General features: G+C 41.9%; 1 protein-coding gene across 7 annotated transcripts in view; it reads right to left on the bottom strand.

Moving 5' to 3' along the window:
• The window catches only part of TSHR (thyroid stimulating hormone receptor), a 163,979-nt gene extending 140,565 nt beyond the window's left edge, over positions 1-23,414 (bottom strand). For 5 of the 7 annotated variants that reach the window (XM_019831721.2, XM_019831722.3, XM_019831724.2 and 2 more), the window contains exons 1-2: positions 23,279-23,414; positions 22,684-23,004 (exon numbers count right to left, since the gene is read on the bottom strand). In XM_019831721.2, the coding sequence (XP_019687280.1) occupies positions 22,684-22,853 (170 nt within the window). In that variant the 5' untranslated portion in view covers positions 22,854-23,004; positions 23,279-23,414. 7 annotated transcript variants of the gene reach the window in all.
• Between the last annotated feature and the right edge of the window lie 364 nt (positions 23,415-23,778).

The following is a 23,778-nucleotide window of genomic DNA, read 5'->3' as shown; positions in this document are numbered from 1 at the left end:
AAAACTGAAAGTGTGGGTGGGAATGGGGTGGGGAGGGCAATTCTGATCAGTGGGAAACAGGAAGTGGAGGGAGTATGCAAACTCCTTCTTATGAACTGCCCTAAAGCATGGTTCTGCCTGTTTCTCTTTTCCTCATTCTCACATCAGCAAGTAACCTCCATCTCAGACTGTTTACTGGGAAACCCAGGATAGGATGGCTGTTGGCTAAAAGTATCTGTTAACTAGCACATTAAGCATTCATTTTAATCCAGGATAATTTTGTGAACCTCCTGTATGCAAAGCACTAGTTTAGTAATTATAAGTGAGGCAAAGCTGAACAGAACTCAGTCTTTGACTTTGGGCATTAATATTCTAGAAGAGAAGATAGAAAAATTGCATAGGCAGCATAGCTCCAGGGGATTCAGAAGAGTGACTTTCTAGGTCTGGCTCTGCCAGTCACTGGCTGACATTTACTTCTGAGTGAGACATTTATTGTCTTTGGGCCTCTGTTCTCTTAGCTGTAAAATACAAGGTTGTGTTAGATAACCTCAAAAGTCCTCTCCACATCTAAAATCCTTTGCTTTTATAAATTTAGTCTAGAAGAAGGATGACTCCAGTCAGTTCTGTATGATAGATGTGTTCTCTGAATCCAAGTGCTGTGGGAACCAGAACGTTAGAGACTTGGGAAGCTTTAATGAAGAAGGAGGTATATGAGCTTGGTGGATTTGTAGGATTTTGATGGGCAGGTAGGGGACAGATGGGCATTTTAAGCATGAGGAAAAACATACTCAAAGGAATATAAAGGGAAAGTATATGTCTCATGCAGGAAGAGCAATGAATAGTTCAGTCTGGTTGAAGGGGTAGATGGGCATCTACATTTAAGAGACTGGTAAAGTAGAAAATGGAAGATCCAAGCTATTGCATTAAGTTTGAGCTTTACCATGTATTCTTTGATTTAGTATGTGTATAGAACACTTACTATGCTCCAGGCAGTGAATGAGGTGCTGAGAACACAGAAATCAATAAGATGCAGTGCCCTCAACAGGCCTGTGAGCAGTGGGCAAAGGAGTGAAACTAGTGTGCAAAATCCTGTAACATAAATAAAACTTAAGTACAGAGAATGAAAGTGTCGAACATCTCAGAGGTATAATAACAATAGACAGGTAGAGAGGGAGTCAAGGGTGATAGGACAATAGGAAAGAGAGAAGGATGAGCAGTTTCTTTGATAAGAAAATGAATTTGTTTTGACGTTGAATTTGAGGTCCTTCCAGACAGCCACATAGAAATGTGTAAATAGTAGAAGAATATTGGTTTGTGACTAGCTTGAAATGTTGGAACAAGAGATTGAGATATGTGTATATTTTCTAAGTAACTCATAGGTCTGAGAGGGATTGTCAAAGAAGAAAATATAGACAGAAAAAAAGACCAAAGGGAACACCTTAGGGAATGCCCATGTTTAGGAGTTAGAAGAAGTAAATGGCATGAACCAAGAAGAGTTAAGACTATCAGAAATGGTGGGCAACCAGCAAAAAGGATGTCAAGGGAAGAAAGAATTTCAAGAAAGATTGGGGGGGGGGGGGTTGGACAAGATCAAAGGCTCCCCAAACTTGATGGACCAGCTGCATTAAAATCAGTTGAAACATGTATTAAAACTATGTAATTTGTGTCTTGATGGATCTTCAAGAAACTACTAACAGTAGCTGCCTTGGAGGGAACCTAAGGACTACAAAGCATGAGTAAACTGTATGAACTGATATCCTAGCCCTCCAAGTCAACTACAAAATTACATCACTGTCCCTTCCTTGGTTCATGGCTATGGCTGTATGAATTGTCCCATATGAGCAGCTAAAGTTAGAAGACAAAAGCCAGAGCTTGGTTAGTGGATCATTTGGTTTGGTATATAGATGTTGGTTAAGTATATCCACCCAAAATGGACATGAGCTGTACATGGAGAGGGCCTTGAAAGACAGCAGCAAGGGAAAATCTTCCCAATGGGTAGATTTCATGGAAAAATAAGAGTATATATGGACTCAAGAGCAAAAGGATTGGCCAGCCGGTAAGAACCTGGGAAGAGAAAAGCTAGAAGATTGTAAGAAAAAATGTCTGGGCCAGATGCATGAGTATGAATATATGGGTGTGGGCATAAAATGTGAAGATCTTTGTATCAGATATTAATGACCACCAGTAAGCAGTCACCAGAGAACAACAATTGAGTAACTAAGGCAAAATGACTTGATCAGTTAAGAATACCTAGTCTTTGTCATTGGCCACCCCAGAACTAGCACCACTGGCACATTAACAGAGTGGAGACCACATGTTAATAGCATGGGCCCCCAATAAGTAAGGCTGATTTCTTTCCACCATTGAAAGTCCAACCAGTTAGCAAGCAAGCTCAATGTGGCACTATTTCTTGAGGGTACAACACTGTTGCAAATTGATCACAATGAGGCCTTTCTTCCTGGAAGGACCAGTGGTATGTCATAGTAGTTAACACGTATTCTTGGTAACTGTTCACCTTTCCTGCCTCTACAGCCTCAGCCAAGCACCACTATCTGGAAGATTTTAAAGTATCTGATCCAGGTATACAATCTTGTACAACACAGCATCTGACCATGAGACCTATTTCACAGAAAAAGAGATAGGGAGGTAAGCTCATGGTCATGGGATCCACTGGTCATATCAAGTACCACATAACCCAGGAGTAATTGGTTTTACAAAGCAATGGAATAGCCTGCCAAAGGCATAACTTGTTGGCAATACTCTGCCATGGTGTGGTATCATCATAGCAAATCACAAATATCTATTTGGATGTTGTGTCCCATTAGGAAGAATGTGTGGGTCTTGAAATCAAGGGGCAAAAGCAGGAGTGGCCTCAGTTGCCTTTATACCCAATGACCCACTTAGGAATTTTGTGTTTCCAATCCCCATAATTCTAGGCTCTGCAGGAAACTATAAGCTATGATTTTCACCTGGGAGTTTTGGACTTTTTATGTGCAGGGATCAGTAGACTAAAGGAGGAGTTAATATTTTGGTAGGAGTAACTGATCCTGATCAGTGCGAAGAGGTAAGTCTGCTGTGACCCAATGACGGTAGGGAGGAATATATGTATATATGTGGAATTCATTTAATCCACTTGAACATGCCTTAGCACTTGCTCAATTATAATGGACAATTATATGAACAATTCCAGCAACTCCTGCCTGAAAGGAGTATAGTTACCATGGGTTCAGACCCCTCAGGAATAAGAGCTTGGATTATACCAGCAGATAAGTCATCAAGGCCAGCAGAGGTTAAAGCTGAGTATGAGGGGAATTTAGAATGGGCAGTGGAGAGAAACGGAAGCACCAATTGTGGTCCTGACATCAACTGCAGCAACAGGGCTGTAGTTCATCCCCATAACCTGTCGTCTAAATTTCCCGCAGGAAGACAGATCCACTGAAATCCTGGATGCTCTGTTTTCCAAATGTGTATGAGGAAGTTGATCACATCACAAGAGTTGCAAAAAGCATGGAGGTGAGCACTCTATTCAAGACGCACTTCCATTGAATCTGTAGGTTGCTTTGGGTAGTATGGACATTTTAACAATGTTGATTCTTTCGATCCATGGATATGGAATATCTATCCTTTTATTTGTTTCATTTTCAATTTCTTTCATCAATGTTTTACAATTTTCAGAGTTCAGGTCCTTTACCTCCTTGGTTAAGTTTACTTCTAGGTATTTTATTCTTTTTAGCATAATTGTAAATGGAATTGTTTTCTTAATTTCTCTTTCTGCTACCTCATTGTTAGTACATAGAAATGTTACCAATTTCTGGATATTAACTTTGTAGCCTACAACTTTACTTAATTCAAAAACTATACTCAAATTAAAAAAAAAAAATATATATATATATATATTAAAAAAGAACTCACTTGCTGTTAAGAGGGAAGGAGTGCAGCTAGCACTCCTAATTGGCTCATATCTCAGTATCTTACCCCCTTGTGCAACAGTAGCGCTCCCTTACGTGCTGATCAGAGATGCACTTTGTGGCACCAGGCAGTCAAAGAGTGTGATGTGGGGAAACAGAGGGAAGTGATCATCACTACAAAAGCTACCATTGGTTCAATCCAGAAAAGGATCTAAAAATGTCCACTGGATTTTGCAGCAAAGGTTGTTAGTGACTTTGGCAAGAGCCTTTTCAATTGAGTAATGGGAGCAGAAGCCAAATTGCAGTAAGTTAAAGAATGAATGGAAGTAAAAACGTCAAAAGAACAACTTGAGAAAAGTCTTAATGAATGCTCAGCTGCAAAGGGAAGGAGGCAGCTAGGGAAGCAGCAGTGGCGGATGGACTGAGATGTGAGAACTATGGCGGGATTTTGTTTTAGTAGAAAGAGACTGGAGTGTGTTTAGATAACGGTGGGAAGAAGATGGGAGAGGAGATGGGAAAAGTCAAATTAGGGTGAGGAGAGCAGGGAGCATGGATGCAGGTGGAGGATAGTCTGCTTGCATTGTTAGAAGAGTAGAGGGGAAAGGATGGGTGTAGATGCTTTTAAATTGCTTTATTTTGTTGTTTTGTTTGTTTTTACAGTCTCATTCTTTTAAAAATCCCTGCATGATAAATCTGTGTTTCTCAAAATATCTGATAAAGCATCACCCCCTCTTGCATATTCTTTTTCTGCTGAATGAGAAAGCTCCCTGAATAAAAAAGATCACCTTGTACACTTGAACAATTACTTCCCTGGTCTTCACAACGGTTCTCCGAAGTAGGACAGAACCATCCTATGGTTTCATTTAACAGATATAAAGATAAGAACACAGAAGGATGAAAAGTACCTTGCTAAAATGTTCACCAGTAATTTCCTTATTCAGTGGGAAACTTCCATCCTGTACTCTTCACGATGACTTCTCTCATTCAAGAGATTTTCCCTCCCTCTTGCTATTGAAAATGAAGATACTGGGGCGCCTGGGTGGCGCAGTCGGTTAAGCGTCCGACTTCAGCCAGGTCACGATCTCGCGGTCCGTGAGTTCGAGACCCGCGTCGGGCTCTGGGCTGATGGCTCAGAGCCTGGAGCCTGTTTCCGATTCTGTGTCTCCCTCTCTCTCTGCCCCTCCCCCCGTTCATGCTCTGTCTCTCTCTGTCCCAAAAATAAATAAACGTTGAAAAAAAAAATTAAAAAAAAAAAAAAAAAAAAAAGAAAATGAAGATACTGGATATAATGTGAAAAGAAAGAGTAGCCCCTTCAAACCACTGAGTTTTTTGATCCTGAGATATATACTTTCTATAAAGTAAGTTTCTTATGAGTAAAAGGAGTTCTTCATAAGTACATTAAAACTTCTATTGTCACACAGAACTGAAGCAGACAGAACCTTAATAGAGTGTTTCATGCTTCATAGCACACATTTCAGAGCTTCTGGCTTTGTTGTTTTAGATTCCAGGGATTCGGGATGGTTGTGAAATGAGAACTTGGTTATGCTACATAAGAAGGCCAGCCAAGCATTAAATAGGGGCATCTGGAGAGTCTGGAAACCCTAATAGGCTTGTCAGCCAAATTCTGCCATAGAACAGTTAGATCCTTACGGATTTATGGGCCCTAATAGGACAGAGAACTCCCATCCATGGTTAGAATTTCAGTCACTTTACCCTTTATCCTAACAGTAACTCCCCAGGGACAAATATCTCTGGAAGAAGATAAGCAATCTTATAAATATTTAAAATGTGCTTTTTGCACAGTGGACAAGTGTTTGGTCTTAATAAAGCCACATGATCCTCAAGCCCAACAGCTGCTGAATGGTCCCTGTGTGGAAGCATGCCCTCTCCAAATCAATATAATACCCACACTGAGGATTAAATCAGACCAGCTCTCACAGGCTCTCAAGCCCACTACTGCATTAGTGATAACAGTTAACTTCGATCAGGCTTTATTCTGGTTTACTAGGTATTTCACATACACACTCATAGCATTACCTCACATGATCCTCATGACTACTCCATGATGTGGGCATAACAGATCTTACTAGTTTGTTCATCCTGTGAGTTGAGCAAATAGATTCTTCCACACAGTGAGTTGGTGGAGAGCTAGGATTTGACTACACGTCTTCTGTCTCCAAGTTCCAGAGTGGGGAGGGAAGAAACAGCTGAGAAGTAAGCTCCAGTAAACCTAAGGGAAATAATAATCTACTTCTTTCATTTAACCTTTTTTTATTCTTAGCAAATTTCCTTTATTGGCATATTGGTTACATTTTTTTTAATGTTTATTTATTTTTGAGAGAAAGAGAGTGAGGGGGGAGGGGCAGAGAGAGAGGGACAGGGATCTGAAGCAGGCTCCACACTGATAGCAGAGAGCTGAAGCAGGGCTGTAACCCACAAACTGCAAGATCACCACCACAGCCAAAGTTGTACGCTCAACCAACTGAGCCACCCAGGCACCCCTATTGGTTAAATTTTTAAATGGAGATATAAGATAGAGAAGCCAATATTATTTTTTTTTTTGGTGTTTATTTATTTTGAGGTGGCGGGGGTGGGGGGGAGTGGGAGAGAGAGAATCCCAAGCAGGCTCTGCACTGACAGGGCTCAATCTCACAAATTGTGAGATCAGGACCTGAGTCAAAATCAAGAGTCAGATACTTAACCCACTGAGCCACCCAGGCACCCCCAATATTATTATAATAAATACCATTACAAATGGGACATTGTTTAAGTTCTGCACCTTGCCTGTAACACAGAAAAACCCTCTGCATAAGTATTGGCTCTTAAAAGGGTATAAGTTACAGATAATGGCTCATGCATTGCTATTAAGTCACCTCTTTCTAGAAGTGTTGACTAAAATTCCATGGGATCCAGAAGGCATAAGCGCATGGTGTTGCTCAGCCCGCTGGTTAGAAACACTCTCCTTCACCAAACAGGTACTCTCAAAACCTTTTGATGTGGGAAAGTAGTTTTGTAGCTCTAAGCCTTTGAGAATAACTATGAACATTTTTGGCATTCTAATGATCATCTCCAAGGTGTAAGGCATTGAGACATGGAGTGGGACTGCTCTCTACACTAGGGTGTTAGAAATGAACCTGGCTGAAAAGTCCTGAAATTACATAAAGCTTGGCCTGTTTACACCTGTCTTCCTATCAGGCCACTTGTCTGATGGCCCACACTCTTTCCCTGCAGTGTGGTTGAAATGTAAAAACATTATGCCAAGTTAAAGAAGCCAGGCACAAAGGTCACATGTTGTATGATTGCATTTATATAAAATGTCCGGAATAGGTAAATCCATGGAGACAGAAATCAGATTAGTGGTTGCCAGGGGTTATGAGGAGAAGGAGAATGGGGAGTGACTGGTTAATCAGTAGGGATATCCTTTAGAGATGATGAAATTAGTTTGGAACTAGAGGTGATGGTTATACAACACTGTGCATGTACTAAATACCAGTGAATGGCACATTATATGAATTTCATGTCAATTGGGGAAGGGGAGGGAAGGGAAGAAACACAAGGGAAGGGAAGAGACCAGATTTAGGAAGATAGCTACTATAGAGAGAGGGCCTTCGATTTGAAGCTAGAGGACCTGAGTTTGAATGCTCTTTCATTTACTGGCCCTCATCTAAAGTGGAGTCAAACAGAGCTGTTGTGAGTCCCAAGTGAGATACCATATGTGAAAACACATAGCATGGGGCTGGACACAGAGTTGACACAGTATGTAATTAAACAAACAAAAAAATAACAATGGCAACAGATTTTTAAGGCAGTGCACAAAACCCATTTAATTCATATTATAGCTCAAGCAGTTATTATGTAATAGAATAACAGATTAATAATTCATAAGAGATAACCATTATGGCAATTTTCAGTAATCCAAATGCTCTAAAGAACTAGATGCTTTTGTAATTATAGCTCAGAGTTTATTTTTCTGGCATCAAGGCATTAACCTAAATCTAAAAATTAATGTTATGGCAAATTCTTCACTCTAGTTCTGTGTTTGCACTACATCAAAAGTAACAATTTCTTCAATTTATGATGCACATTTTTAAAAGAAAAACCTTAATATCTCTGAAACCAGAAATCCACTGATTGAAAGGGAGGCTGGATCCCTCGAAGGAAATTTTTTCAGTGTCCCTTCAGAGGTGACTTTCAACAACCAGGTGGATAGGATGACTCATTCTATGGATGTCAACTGCAGTGCTGGTAGAGTGGGCGTGAATGAAATGGTCATGGTGGCAGGGATGGAAGCCAAGCACAGGTTCGTTTTCATCAAATCTAGTAAAGATACTACCTCTTTGAATAACCCAAACTACCAGTAGTAGAACCCTACACTGCACCCTTGATAAGGCAAATTTCCTCCAAAAGAACAGCTAGCCAATTGGTGGTAGTTTGATTACACTGGACCCTTTCTACTTGTCAAAAGTAGTAATTCATTTTAAAAAGAATTGTGACTTTGGCTTTGAGTCTGCCTTCCCTGACCTCACTGCCTCCACTAGGGTCACTATTCGAAGGCTTATAGCTTGCCTGATCTACCAGTATGAGGTCCTACAGAGTTCTGCAAGAACCAACTTGTTGCACAACACTACAACAGCACAACACTCAACCAAGAGACCCATTTCATGGGAGAGAAGGTACAGTAAAGGGCACATGACCATCATATCCACTAGTCTGACTATGTCTTTAATCATGCAGAAGCGGATTGCCTAGCAGAATAGTGAAATGACCCATTAAAGGATCAGCTACGGTTCCAACTTGGGACAAAGCCTGGACGGTTGGGGATCCACCTCAGTGAAGTGTACATGTTGAACCAATAGCCAATATATGCCAGTACCCATGTAGCTAGAATACATGGGTATGAGGACCTAGAGGTGTTGGTAGGATTGACCCTTCTCATCATCACAGTGACCTACATTCAGAATTTGAACTGCCTGTCTCTGTTCTTGCCAGAGGTCCTAGTTTTTGGGTGTAAAGACTACTTCCTCCAAGTAAGGGCCTGATGCTATAATGATCACCTGGTTATTTGGGCTCATGATACCAGTAGATGAATGGGCAAATGTAGGAGTTTCTCTCCTGATAGGAATAAAAGAACCATGAGAAGCGATGGTTGCTGCTTTACATCAGCAGCAGTGAGGAGTATGTCTAGAACCCAGGGATTTATCTGGGACATGTCTTGGTTCTTCTGTGACCAGTGATAATGGTGAAATAGGGCAAATATAGCTAAGAGTTTAAAACCCTTGGAGTTGAAAGTCTGGGTCCTTCTCCTAGGCAACCACAGGCCAAAGTCTGGGCAGTGCTGAGAGAAATCTAAAATCAGAGTTGAGGAGAGATATGACTATTAATTACAACCTTGGGATCAGCCACAATAGAGGAGACTTTTGCTTATTTCACAAGCCCTCCTGCATTATGTCTTTGCAAAGATTGCATTTTGAAGGGAGCTCTGTGGCAGATTGGACTTGTATCCCCCTCTATCTCAGAAAAGACATAAGGTCATTTTATTTTTACAAAACAGAAGGTCCCATATTTTGGTATGAGAGCCAGACATAATTAAAAGCTTGGGAAGGGGAGCCTGGGTGGCTCAGTCGATTGGTTGGTTTGTTTCGGCTCAGGTCATGATTTCATGGTTCATGATGTTGAACGATGCATATGGCTCTGTGCTGACAGTGTGGAGCCTGCTTAGGATCCTCTCTCCCTTTCTCTCTACTCCTTCTCGACTCACACTGTCTCTGTCTTTCAAAATAAATGAATAAACTTAAAAAAAAAAAAAAAAAGAGGGCCTCCTGGGTGGCCCAGTCGGTTGGGTGTCTGACTTAGGCTCAGGTCATGATCTCGCAGTTTGTGAGTTTGAGCCCCGTGTTGGGCTCTGTGCTAATAGCTTAGAGCCTGAAGCCTGCTTCAGATTCTGTGTCCCCCTCTCTCTCTGCCCCTCCCCTGCTAATACTCTTTCTCTGTCTCTCAATAATAAATAAACGCCAAAAAAAAAAGAAAAAGAAAGAAAGAAAGGAAGCAAGCTTGGGAAGATCTGAGTGGTTCATAGGGTGAATTGCATTAAAGACCTCTTAATACATCACTTGAGATCCTCTCAGCCCTACCTGTCCTATTCTAGCCACGCCACAGCCGCCAGATCTATGTGAGTGCTGACTAGCTTCATCCAGGTGCAACCTGACAGAGCTGTACCTCAGCCCTGCCTCTGTTCCCCTCACTTTCCACCCTGGGGCATTTCTGTAAACATCTAGGACTCCATCATTATCCATGCATAAGAAACCTGGAAGGCTGGTGGAGATAACACCCCAATCTACAAGGTGGGGGCAGGGGGATAAGAACTCATGGATAAAAGTTTCCCTTTCCTCCCTCCTAGAGCAAGGGTCCGAGATGCATAGCATTCTCAGGTGGCCATATGGGATCAACAACAACTTGCCTCTAGTAGCAGCAAACTCTCCTTGCCTCCTTTCTTCATGTCACCAACTCACCCTTCTGCTCCTTGGAATCACACTCCCCAGTGATTCCACAGGCTCTGCTTTCTGGAGAATCCAGGCTAAGACATTACCAACTCCTTTCTTTCACTCAGACTCCACACACTCTGTGAGGAAATCCTGTTGACTTTACCTTCATCATAAATCCAGGACTCAACCATTTCTCACCACCTTCCCTGGTATTAAGCCAGTTGGAGCCATGGTCATTTCTCACTTGATTAACAAATATAGTAGCCTGGGTGCTCCTAGGAAAATGTAAATCAGTTTATGCAATTTTGGGGGTGGGGCTCAACATCCTTAATAGCTATTTATCTCATTCAGAAAAAAAATATACATGTATGTATTTGTATGCATTTATATTATTTTATACTTATTTAAGGTATATATTTATATTTACATATTTTTAGTGTCTCATAATGACCTACAAGGCACAACGTGCTCTGTCCCCCATAACTCCTCTGATCTCATTTCCTGCCATCCTCTCTGCTTCAGGCACATTTTTCTGCTTGTCACTTACAAACATACTATGCAAGTTCCTCCCATGTCCCCCCCTGACTCTGGGTCTTTCCATTTATTCAGAATTTTCTCCCCCCCAGCCCCAGATATCAGCCTGGCTTAGTTTTGGGGGCTCCTTCAGGTCTTTACTCAAATGTCACTTTGTCAGTGAGGCCTTCTCTCACCACTTAAAATGCAACCCCCAGCCTTCCTTCTCCCTGTCCCTCCCTTTATTTTTCTCCATTATACTCATCACCATCTGACATACTATGTGTGTTATTTACTAATATTTTTGGCTATTTCCCCCCTGCTAGAATGTATGATCAAGGAGGTCATTTATTATATCTCTCCATACCTAGAGTAGTACTTGCAAATATTAAGTAATCAATAAATATTTGTTAAAAAGAAAAAAAGAAGAAAGGAAGGAAGAAACACTGACCACAATAAAATGCCACCTATCTAGAGTAAGATTTCCTATCATCTCAAACTTTGGACCATGGCTATGTACCCAAAAATAACTGGAAAGGGTGTTGAGAGAGAAACAGAGCAGCCACAAAGCTCACTAAAGACTGTCACAGGAGAGCCCCTCATTTGTGCCCTCTCTTGAGATCATTTATTTATCGTCATGTACAGATCCTTTCCCTAAAGTTAGCCTTCTAGTTTCCCAGCTCATAAAAAGATTGAAATAACAAAATATAAAGTGACAGTAGCTGGCAATAAGAAAAGACAATTTCAGTCCCTCTCTGGAGTTGAGTAATTATGATAATACTCGGGTGTGGGTAAAATTAAGCTAATGCCTGCAAAAATGTTAGCCAAGAGCTTCATGTATCATATAAATAGAGAGATCATGTTTTTGAAAGAAAAACTGGGACGCAGGGAGCTCTTTCCAGGTGCAAAAGGGGTGTGGAAAGTTTAGCTAAAATGATGAGAAAATATTTGAATTTCTGGAATGTTCTGATGGCAAGATATTTTAAATAGGGCTGTACCAGAAAAACCCAGGGCAGATTTACATGTCAATACATGTAAGAGAACACTTAAAAGATGCTTTAAAAATCACAAAGGTCTGCTTTGTAATTCTAAGAAAAGGATTTGCTCTGAAATTTTCTGACATCCTATATATTCTTAAGGATTCATACAAAAATGAAGAAAGTAAGGAGAGTCTGACATCAAAATGGAACACTGTGAAATCTAATTTGTAGCTCCGAACAAATGGAACCATTTTTACTCATACTTTAAATTTCCTTCAACTATATCTTAATTGCAGTAATAAAAGGCAAAAGAATAATTAAGCAAGCAGATTCAGTGAGAATGGAAACAGGAGAGGTAGAAAGGATTTAATGTCAGATATAAGGCATTAGACACTTATAAAATCTGTTTTTAAACAGTGACTTGAAGAATAGCCACACTGAGTGAACTTCTGTGAGAAGAGCCTATTCAAAGGATGAGCTAAGTGTGAGGCATTAAAAAATAATCATAGCAATATAGTCAGGAGAAAAAAAATCACACTCAAAGGTCAAGAAGTTTTTGCTTATTTTTTAAATATATGTTTTAGCGTTCTTTGTAATGCAATAAAAAGATTAAGTCATGGTTAATACCAAATGTATACTGTCACACACAAAAAAGCCAAGTTATTCCAGAATATAATTTCTTAACTTTTTTGGGTGGGGGTTCAAGGACACCTTTAATAATCTGAGGTAAGTTATAGTTTCTCTCAGTCGTGCCCTGATGTACAAATTTTCATTTAATCACAGATTTCCAGGAAGATACACATGGGCTCCTAGGAAGCCCATGAATCTCTGGTTAATAAACCTTCATCTCTAAGGTAATAATTAACATACTTTGTACCATAAGAAAACATTAAAGTAATCAAATAGTTGGATCAATTAAAATTAATGATTTCTCAGTTCTGGAAGGGGGAAAAAACTATTCCAATTAATTGATAAATCCAAATACAATCCACGCATTTAACAACATATGGTAAGTTTTTATGAACTAGTTTTCTCTGTCCACTGCTTCGTCAGAGCCAATAGAAGAAAACAGACTCACACTCCAGGATAGCCAGGGTTTGTTCACACAGGTGAAACAGTTAGACATTCTGGATCCAGGCGTCTGAGAATAGGACTGAATGGGCTTGGCCTCTGCAGAGCAGGTCTGGCTGTTGAGGCTGGCTTCTTAAGCACACACAGCACTGCCTCCTAAAGTACTTTACTGGCCTCTTTCAGTGACTGCCATTCTGTACACCATCACTTGAGTCAAATTACTGGGATATTCAAATATAGAGTTGCATTATCCTAAAGGTAGAAGCGAATCCTCTGAAAAGTTACATGTGAAGCTCCACAAAAAACAGCTACATGATGGAAAAGAATTCAAAATTGTCACTCATTTTTTAGAAGCTAAATAAAAAATAACAAACCCAGAGACTTCAAAGAAGTGTCCTGCTTGCTCTGGATTGCTTCAGGTTGTCCCAGATATCCTGGGGCTCTCTTCTACTTTCCTCTTGCTTAGGGGTGCTACATTTGGAAAGTTGAGGAAGCACTGGTAGAGTCAGTTTCTTGGAGGTGGCTGTTCAAAGGAGCATCTTTCACATGGTTTTTGTATCGTGAAATAGGGTCAGATGGGTGGTGAGGCATGCGGCACCCCAGCAGATGTCATTTTAATGTCTAAAAACTAGTGTCTCGGGTGGTCAGGAAAAACATTAAACAAAGGTAGAATTTCATCTACCTTAACAGGGCAATAAACCCAAGGACACTGAAAAAGAATTAAAGGGTATGAAGAACCCGATGGCATGATATTAAGGTGCCTCTGGAGACCTTCATCCATGCATTCATTTATTAAACCAGTATGCAATGACTACCAATCATATGCCAGGCTCTTTCTGGGCACTTAGGATACACAACTGAACAAAGTAAACCACAAAAACAAACCAACACAAAAACCTAGCCCTGTGGGGAAAGATATAAATAAGAAACATAGACAAATTATATCATATATTAGAAGGTGCCAAGCTCTATGGAATTTTTTTTAAAAGCAGGAATGCTAAATATTAAGTAGAGTGATTACGAAAGCCTTATTGAGAAGGTAACATTTGAACAAAAACTGGAAGGAGGTGAGAGGATAAGCCATGGGAACATCTGGGAAAATAAGGTTTGAGACACAGGGAAGAACCTAATGTGGAAAAGCCTGACAAACATGAGGAACAGCAAGGAGGCCAGTGGAGTAAAAGTTGAATTATGAGTACGAGTAATAAAATAGAAAAAGAAAAAAAAAAGAAGGTCTGAATCATGTAGGCCCTTTTGGGCCACTGTAAGGACTCTGGTTTTTATCTTGAGATAACTAGGAAGCCGAGGAGGGTTGTAAGCAAAGGACGGACATGACCTGACATTCGTTTTAAAAGATGTCTCTGGCTGCTGTGTGAAGGATAGACTGTGGAGGGCAAGGCTGGATGCAGGAGAGCTCTTTGGTGGCTCCCGCAATAAGCCAGAGGGGAAGATACAAGTATCTTTTTTTTTTTTAAGCAATGTGCTTTTTTTATTTTTTTATTTTTTTATTTTTTTAATTTTTTTTTAATGTTTATTTATTTTTGAGACAGAGAGAGACAGAGCATGAATGGGGGAGGGGCAGAGAGAGAGGGAGACACAGAATCGGAAGCAGACTCCAGGCTCGAACTCACGAACCGTGAGATGGTGACCTGAGCTGAAGTCGGACGCTCAACCGACTGAGCCACCCAGGCGCCCTGATACAAGTATCTTAACAGAGCCAAGGAAATGCAAAATTCAGTTGAAGCCACGAAGGAAGTTCACTACCATGTAGGTGGGGGTTGCAGAATTTAGGCAATACCAAGAGACCAACCCTGTTTAAGTTATTGACTTATAACGTGACAGTTACGGGACAGTAAACAAGGCTCAGGATGTCCCAGCATGTCCCGTGGGCCTCTGGACTTAATGGTCTATTAGTAAGATCTATTAGTAATTTATCCTCCAAAATCTAATTTGAGAGTCAAGGGAATGCTCTTAATTACACCTGGATAACAGATGTAAGAGGAGGCTCCTTGTGGATAGGGCAACCCTAACCATAAGGAACCTAGGAAGCCAGTGGACGTTTCCATAAGGAACTGGTGTTCTTAACTGGTGGGGGAAGAGCGAGCCCAACTTGCTTAATGAATAAACATCTTTTAATTTGGGAAAATTTAGAATTAAAAATAGAAATGGGGGGGCGCCTGGGTGGCTCAGTTGGTTAAGGGTCCGACTCTTGGTTTCAGCTCAAGTTGTGATCTCACAGTTTCAGAGTCCGAGCCCCACACTGGGCTCTGCACTGACAGCATGGAGCCTGCTCGGGATTCTGTCTCCCTCTCTCTCTGCCCCTCCCCTGCTTGGTCTCAGTCTCTCTCTCTCTCTCTCAAGAATAAATAAATAAACATTAGAAAAAATAGAAATGAGGGGTCCCTGAGTGGCTCAGTCAGTTAAGTGTCTGACTATTGATTTTGGCTCAGGCCATGATCTCACAGTTCGTGAGACTGAGCCCCACATCGGGCTCTGTGCTGTGTGGAGCCAGCTTGGGATTCTCTTCTCTCATTCTCTCTCTGACCCTACCCCGCTCATGCTCTCTCTCTCAAAATAAATAAACATTAAAAAAAATAGAAATAAAAATCTAAGTCAGACCCATAATATTAATTTGTGTTGAATTTAAGAATACTCAATATAGGGTGCCTGGGTTGCCCAGTTGGTTAAGTGTCTGATTGCGGCTTAGGTCATGATCTGGTTATTCATGGGTTTGGGCCTGGCGTTGGGCTCTGTGCTGACAGCTCAGAGCCTGGAATCTGCTTCGAATTCTGTGTCTCCCTCTCTCTCGCTGCCCCTCTCCTGCTCGTGCTCTGACTCTCTCAAAAGTAAATAGACATTAAAAAAATAAAAATAAAAAAAGAATACTCAATATATATTTGGTATTTTGAGTATTGTGTTATTTAAACTCAGTCTATTGATTGGAATATCTAATAGATTGGCCTTGCAATTTCAATTTAAAATGTATAATTGAATAATTTATATTGACCTGTGATTTAAGTTGAAATGGGAATTATTTTTTACTGAATTTCCTCATAAAGTGTTTACTGGGAGTCAATAAATTAACCGTTCTAAGTGTTCTGTGTGTATCATAGGGGATATTGTGCTTCACTGGAAAATTTTGCATTGACTAGAGCATATTCTTCCAGGATTCTGAGTCTGATTCAATGGGAGCTCTTTCATAATTGTGTAGATTGTAAATAATTGATAGCAATGCAAAATAATTCTGTCTATAGACATGGCAAATTCTGTCCTTTCTGGTAGAGCTTCAGTTGACTTCCCCCATCCCCTGACTATGAAAGAAGTCTTTTGCCTCCATTAGCATGTCCATTTCAATATTCCTCATCTATAAATCTATTTTGTGGATTTTTAACGTAATTGCAACATTTTACCAGTTTCCTCACTGTAGTGGGTTGAATAGTGTCCCCCCAAAATTCACAACCGCCTGAGCTTTAGAATGTGAGCTTATTTGGAGATAGGGTCTCTGTAGGTGTAATTAGTTAAGTATACATCATCTTGGATTAGCGTGCACCCTAAATCCCATGACTGGTTCCTTATAAGAAGGGGTGGAGGACACACAGAGACTTACACAGAGAAGAAGGTCATGACTGAAGAGACAAAGACTGGCGTCAGGCTGCTACAAGCCAAGGAAAACCAAGGATGGCAGGCAGGCATCAGAAGTTAGGAAGCAAGGAAGGATTCTTTCCTTGAGCCTGCCAGGGTAGCATAGCCTTGTCAGTACCTTGATGTCAGACTTTTAGCTTCCAAAAATATGAGAGAATAAATTTCTGGTGTTTTAAGCCATCCAGTTGTGGGTACTCTGTTATGGCAGCCTTAGGAAACTAACACAGAGTTAAATAAAATCTTTAAGGTGTTCAATTTATTGCTGTAGGAGACTCATGATTTTACCTTTCTTTGAAAATTATCCTTTAATACCATTAACTCATTCATACCTCCCAGCAATCCAACGAGGCAGGTACTATTATTATCCTCATTTTATAGATGAAGAAACTGAGGTACAGAGCAAATCCTGATAGTGCCCAGAGCCTGCCCTCCCCAAACGTGGCATCTTGGCACTTTGGATATTTTAAACTGGAGAAATCTAAGAAACTGATAGTGCAGACAGGGCTATCTGACCCTCTCCTACAGCAGGTCATAAGCCCCCCGCTGTGTGGAAGTGCCTTCCCTATACCCAGAGGAAAGGAGTATCCTTTTCTGCAAAGACGAAAGGAAGGCAAGAGGAATCTGAAGGAATAAACTCGCTGTTTCCCCCAGTTTTCTACACTTAGCTCACCCCGTTTTTGTCCTATCACATTGTTCCATGACTTCCCACTCTTTATCAAACCCGATGTAAAAACAATCAAGGTTAATCGCTTCTTTGGGTCTTCATTTCCTTATTGAGAGTTAAGGAATGCTATTAATTACACCTGGATAACAGGCATAAGTGGAGAATCCTTCTAGATAGGGCAACCCTAACCATAAGGAACCTAGGATGCCAGTGTCCTCACTCCATGTCACATAAACTTATTTTAAGTAAATATATGTGCTTTTCTCCTGTTAATCTATTTTCTTTATTGTTGCTACTAGGGGTCCTAGTCAAGGATTTAGAAGAATAGAAGGAAAAATGTTTTTCCCTTCTCTACATTTCCAAAAGTATGCTGAAGAAATGGTAGACCAAGGCATTCAACCATGATGATCTCACTCCAGAGAGAGTGCCCTTAACCATTCTACTCTCCTGCTGCTATAAACAGCACTGGGATGTCTATAAAACTTAGGATTCCTGGTACTAATAAAGCTTAATTTAATAGACTTTCTAGACTTTTCTAAGTATTTGGAAAGCACATTCAAGTGCTTTAAAAGAAAACGTATTATGTTTGTACTCAAACTATTATTTTATTAAATTATTTATTAAAATATGATTAAATTATAAAGTCTTCCATCAAAAAATATGTCTTCCTTAAGGTAATTATTATAATTAAATTTACAAATAAAATAATAAATATATGGAAAACTCAGAAAAGAACTAGTCTTTACATTTATTACTTTAATGAATCAAATATTTGTTTTTAAACAGTTACCCCTAACAAGTCATTTTTTTTGTTGTTGTTGGCACAAAAGCTGCCTCCAGAATTGGAGAATTGGAGGAAAAACTGACATCAGAATTCACCTTGACCTGTACTGTGTCACAAAGAAAGTAGCAACGTATATTGTTGCCCATCAACTCTTTCACTGTTCAGGTTAGAATTCTTCAAAGCTCTTCAAATGAGTAATTCAATCCCCTGGAACACCACTTCCTCACCCTCTACCTCCACACATGCAACTCCTTATGACTACTAGTTTAGGATCCTACTAGTTTAGGATGTAGCTCATAACATTCCCTGAACCCAAGTTGAAGTCAGTCTCCACCCCCCATTCCCACCAAGTACACTCTCAGCACACTTACACAATTATAATTGCATATTTATGAGATTATTTGATGGATATTCAGCTCCATCCTAGATTGTAAAGACCCCTGAGGACAGGGACATGTTGATGTTGTTCTCTGCCAAGTCCAGAGCGTTAGCACATGTCTGGAATGTAGCCAGTCCTTAATAAACGTTTGCAGGATGAAGGAAGTGATGAGCAATGGTGAGGGCAGATAGCCCCTCTTTGGTGGAAAATGCCCCATTAATATGTGTACTATTAGAAGGACTCAGTTCTTCACCTCCTACTACAGACACCAAAAGTGGGGGAAAAGGGACCTCCCTCCTCCTACTCCCCCCAGCAGCTGGGACACAGCAGGTAACCTACGGCAGACAATCAGATGCTCCCATCTAGAATATTACTTTCTGACTGGTGATTCAAAGTGGCAGGAATGGTTGAGACGTTACTGATAGCAGTACACAGACAGCCCAGCAGCTACAGAACTAGGTGCCCAGCACCACAGACGTCCAGTGGCTGTGGTTATGGTGTTGTCTGTGGAGTTGTTCCAACCAGATGGTTGGCTGTGGCTCCAACTCCCTGGCTGCCCCGGGCTCTGGCTTGTTTTAAAAGCCAGGTTCTACAATGATTCTGTAAATTACATGTTATTGTTTCAGAACATTTCTTCCCTCCTTAAGCTAGACAGACCGGGTTTTCTGTTACTTACCATCAAAGACCTTGAGTCACACACACAGAGGAGAAAAAAGAATAATAAATCATGGAGCCCAGAAGCATGAAGTGACACCATCTCTGTAAGACATAGAGTATTTCTGTATTTGGCAAGCATGTGGGTGCTAAAGCAGGGGGCTTCTTTTTAGGTGGGAAATCAAATGCTATTCAGGTTATGACCACTGATTGTGACTAAAACAGTTGTGAAATATGGAATAAATGCACAATTCCCTAAGTGTGGAAACCAAGTATGATGTGAGATTATTTTAGGTGGAATGCCCACATGGCATTAAATAATATTGAATACCAGTGAAAAAGTGATTCCTTTTTCCATGGTTTTTCAATTCTTCTGATACCACCAAGGACAGCATGTTGAATTGGTACCTCTTGAATATTTCTCTAACACTTACACTCTTCCCTTTCTTTAAAATTTAATTTAAATTTATTTTTTTAATTTTAATTTATTTATTTTGAGAGAGAGAAAGCAGCAAGAGGAGGGGAGAGGCAGAGAGAGAGAGAGAGAGAGAGAGAGAGAGAGAGAGAGAGAGAGAGAATCCCAAGTAGGCTCTGCACAGTCAGTGCATGGAGCCTAACCTCATGAACTAGAAGATCATGACCTGAGCCAAAATCAACAGTCAGATGCTAAATCAACTGAGCCACCCAGGTGCCCCTAACCCTTTTCCCTTTTAACAAGGGAAAGTCAGCCTCAGGCATAGAGCATTCACAGGCAATAATCTTGAGCCTAGAATGTAATTATATTTGTGTTTTCAATGTTTTTAGCTTTCTGGGTTACCTCCTAATTACAGCAAGTTATGCTAATTTCCCATTTATAGTCATAATATAAGCTTTCTAAATAAATTTCTTTCAGTTAAAGAAGTGAAATACTTAAAGATACTGAATGTATAATAGCACAGGTGGGACACAGATCTGGCAAAAATCCTGAAGATGTTGAGTGAGTGTCTTCAGTTTCAAAAATAGTGGGCTAGTCCATCAATTAGAGCCACAGATACAGATGCAGAATGCAAATTAGCAATAATGGAAGCAAAATCCAGAACCTGAAAACAGTAGCTATAACAGCTCCTTCAGAAACATTTCTGAAGGGGGGCGGTGCCTGGGTGGCTTAGTCAGTTAAGCATCTGGCTCTTGATTTTGGCTCAGGTCATGATTTCATGGTTTGTGGGTTCAAGTCCCACATAGGGCTCTGCACTGACAGTGCTCCTCCTCTCTCTCTCTCTCTCTCCTCTCTCTGCCCCTTTGCTGCTCTCGTTCTCTCTCTCTGTTTCAAAATAAATAAGCTTAAAAAATTAAAAAAAAGAAACATTTCTGAAGGCACATAAGTGTGTGATGGACAAACCTTCACTCCACTGGAGGGGGTGAGATAGTGATTGTCACCATCATGAACCTGAAAGTGGATAGGTCAAAGGACAAGGCAAGGTAAGGTGGCACTTTCTTGCGGAAGAAACCACACAAATTGAAAACAAAAATCAAACCCCACCCTCATTCAGAGAAGGGGTAGTCCTCTTGCGCACAGGTAGCAAATGGCAATTCTCTGAATGAGAGTAATGGGTCCATCTTGCTATCCTTGGTTCTGAGGTGATATAATCTATAATTATATGCCAACATTAAAATTTTTCATTTTATTCTGCTGGGTTCATTTAATTTCCCTTAAATCAGTATTCTCAATCAGGAGGAGCAATTTTTTTTCAAACTACCTGCATATCAAAGATTCTAGAATGTTCCACTGGGGAGTGGGAATATCAGCTCTCCCTTACTTCCTACCTAGTTAGAATCACTGTTATAATAAGAGTGAATCATGCTGTCTTAGATGGGGGAAGTAGAGAAGATTCAGAACCACCGTTTCAGTGGAAGTCACAAACAGTGAAACTGTCTCCCATCCATCTACTGAACCACACGGCAAGTGTATGGGTAATGCAGAAAGGGACAGTCTTGTTTACTTTTCAGCACCATAATACATGGATAGAGATTAAGGCTTAGGAAAAAATGCTCTCAGCACCATAATAATTTGTAAAACAGCCAGCCATGGTTACACAGCATCTAGATTCAGAAAAATGGTTGCCACCCAGAACAGGCTTTAAGGTCTGTTTTGTTTCAGCAGGAAATGCCTACTATAACACAGATACAGTCTTTCTTTTCCTCCCTCCCTCCCATTCTTTCTTTTTGCTTTCCCTCCTTCTTTCTGTTCCTTTTTCTTCCCCTGCCCAACTCTTACTTTTCTAAGTTCTTACACATTTTTCTCTCCTTTCTATTTTTTTTCAAGACCATATTGGAGAAAAGCTGGCAGGGTTAGACCTGCTTTCATCTAAGGGCAGGGGGCTTAAGAGTGCAGCTCGGAGCTATTTCAAATCTTGGCACCACAACTGATTAACTGCATGACATTGAACAAGTGGCCTTGCTTTTTGTGCCTCAGTTTCCCCATCTATAAAACGAGAATAGTAAAATTACCTACTCAGTTGGATTTTGTGAAGAGTCAATTGGTGAGTTTGTGTAAAGTGCTGAGGACAGGAGTAAGCACAATAAAATGGTTAGCTTTACATATTTGACTTCTCTCATAAGCTTTCCTTTGACAAGAGTTCTACTGCTCCCCCCCCCCCCCCCCCCCCCCCGCCAAGATTTGAAAATCACTTTGCTACTGTTGCAGATGGCTGTGGCCACTGTCTAAACTGGCATGCCTTTTCACCCACACTCTTCATCACTGTCTCTTCTCAGAATAACTTCGTTCTTCAGCACACCATCCCTCCCCTACCCCTACTCCCATTGTTTTCAAGGTCAGATTCTCCCTGCTCCTGTCTTTATCAAGTTCTTACTCTTTGTGATCCAGCGGATCCCCTCACTTGCATCATCCATCAGACAGTGGAATGCACCTAACTGACGCCCCTCTTTTACTCAGAGGTAAACTTGGGTCTTCCCAAATAAATGACCTCCCCTATTTTCCCAGTTGGTGGGGCATGAAGAGAATGGTCTCCTGACTCTTAGTCCCTTGCCTTCCTCCAACATTATCCTTTCTCCTCGACATTTGGTGGAACTGTAAACCGATGGCTCCAAGTTCCCCTCCACTGTCAGAGCCATGTTTCTCTCCCATGACTTGAAATTCTACCCCCTTCAAAACTGTCTCTAAAGAAGTGGTGGACGGACAACATCTGAGGCTTGCATATTCATTGGTTCACTTACTCACTCAACAAGCTTTTGCTTGCGCACCAGAAGAGTTCCAGGCCATATGCCAGGTGTGGGGAATTCAGAGTTGAAAGACAGGGTCTCCGTGCTAGAGGTCAATTCTTGAGTTGCTATTAGTGTTATTAATATCTGAAGTGAAAGATTCAGCCAGGCCTGGGCAAAGTGAAGAGCAGCTCTTGAGAAAGGGCAGCTCCTGCTTGCATCTTGCACCAGGGTTTTAGCTTTTCCCGTGTTTTGAGTAACTAGGATGGCAGCAATCCCAGGTTTGGGCAGTTGCGTTTTTACTCACTGCACACACACACATACACACAGCCCTTTGGCTTACTCTCACGCTCTTTTTGTGCACTTCTGGCCATCTTTGCAGCTGTCCCTGGCCTCTCGATGCTCCCCTCTCCTCTCCCAGGTACTCACAGAGTCTGCGTGCTGGGCGGTAGGCTGGGGATACGGTGAATATCCTTGCAGGTGACTCTGAAGTCATCTTCCTGGTGACACTCGCAGGGCGGAGACGGACACCCTTTCCCCCCCAGGCTCCTGGGCAGGGAGAGAAGTAACGCCAGCTGCAGCAGGGGCGTCTGCCTCATTTTCCAAGGGTCCCAAGGCTAGTTCTTCATCCTCCACTGACGTCTCGTTCCCGGCCCTCTGCGCTTTGGGCTCCCGCGGTCTGGAAGGCAGACGGAGGCGTGGGAGGAGAGAGGACTCGCTGGGGTTGTGACTTCAGCACCCAAGAGGAGGCTGGAGAGGGGAAAGAAGAGGCTCTTAAGTGTTCGGTTTCCCTAGGCAACTCTCCACCCAAACAAGCCTAATTGCTTCACTCCCGTCCCGGGGCTACGCAGCCCGCTCCGTCGGTTCCCCGACACTCAACACCAGTCCGGGCTGTCCCTTCTGCGTTCCAGCCGAGTTCTCTCCAAAGACTAGTTTAGAAGATGCCTTGTCTCTAAACCCAGTGGGCCGCTTTCCCCGTGGGTAGCCTCCCACGGGCACCGCCTGCCGGGTCCACCGCACGCACTCTAGCCGGAGAAAGTCCTCGCGGCTGGACTGTCCCGGGGTGGACGGGGGTCCTGCAGAACTTCAGCTTCTCCCCGCCTAAGATGTCTCTGCGGAGAGTCGGCGGCGGACACGCGTCGGTGGCCACCCGGCGTGCGGCTGCAGCCGGGCGCGACACCCCGGGCAGATCGTCGTTGCCCGCCGACTTCCGCGCAAACCTGGATCGCAGGGCGCGACCCGCCACACGCACCGAAACCTGGGCGCGGAGTCGCCTGGCCGCGCGGGGCTCTCCAGGCAGCAGCGCGCTCTGCGAAGCGGGCCAGGAACTGCGCTCGGGGGCCATCTGCCGTGCACAACGGGGAACTGCAGGAACAGTGTCGTGCGTGCTCTGATCCCAACTCTGAATCCAGCTTTGCCATTAGATTTGAAGCTGGACCGTCAATCCTGGTCTGCTCAGGAATTTTATTGAACCACATTCCGCACCACCACCACCCCCAAGATGGGAAGAAAAAGGATACATAA

This window comes from Felis catus, chromosome B3 (genome assembly GCF_018350175.1).
Source record: "Felis catus isolate Fca126 chromosome B3, F.catus_Fca126_mat1.0, whole genome shotgun sequence".
NCBI classification, from domain to species: domain Eukaryota; kingdom Metazoa; phylum Chordata; class Mammalia; order Carnivora; family Felidae; genus Felis; species Felis catus.
The sequence above is the reverse complement of the archived record's forward strand: the minus strand, read 5'-3'. Positions and strand labels throughout refer to the sequence as shown.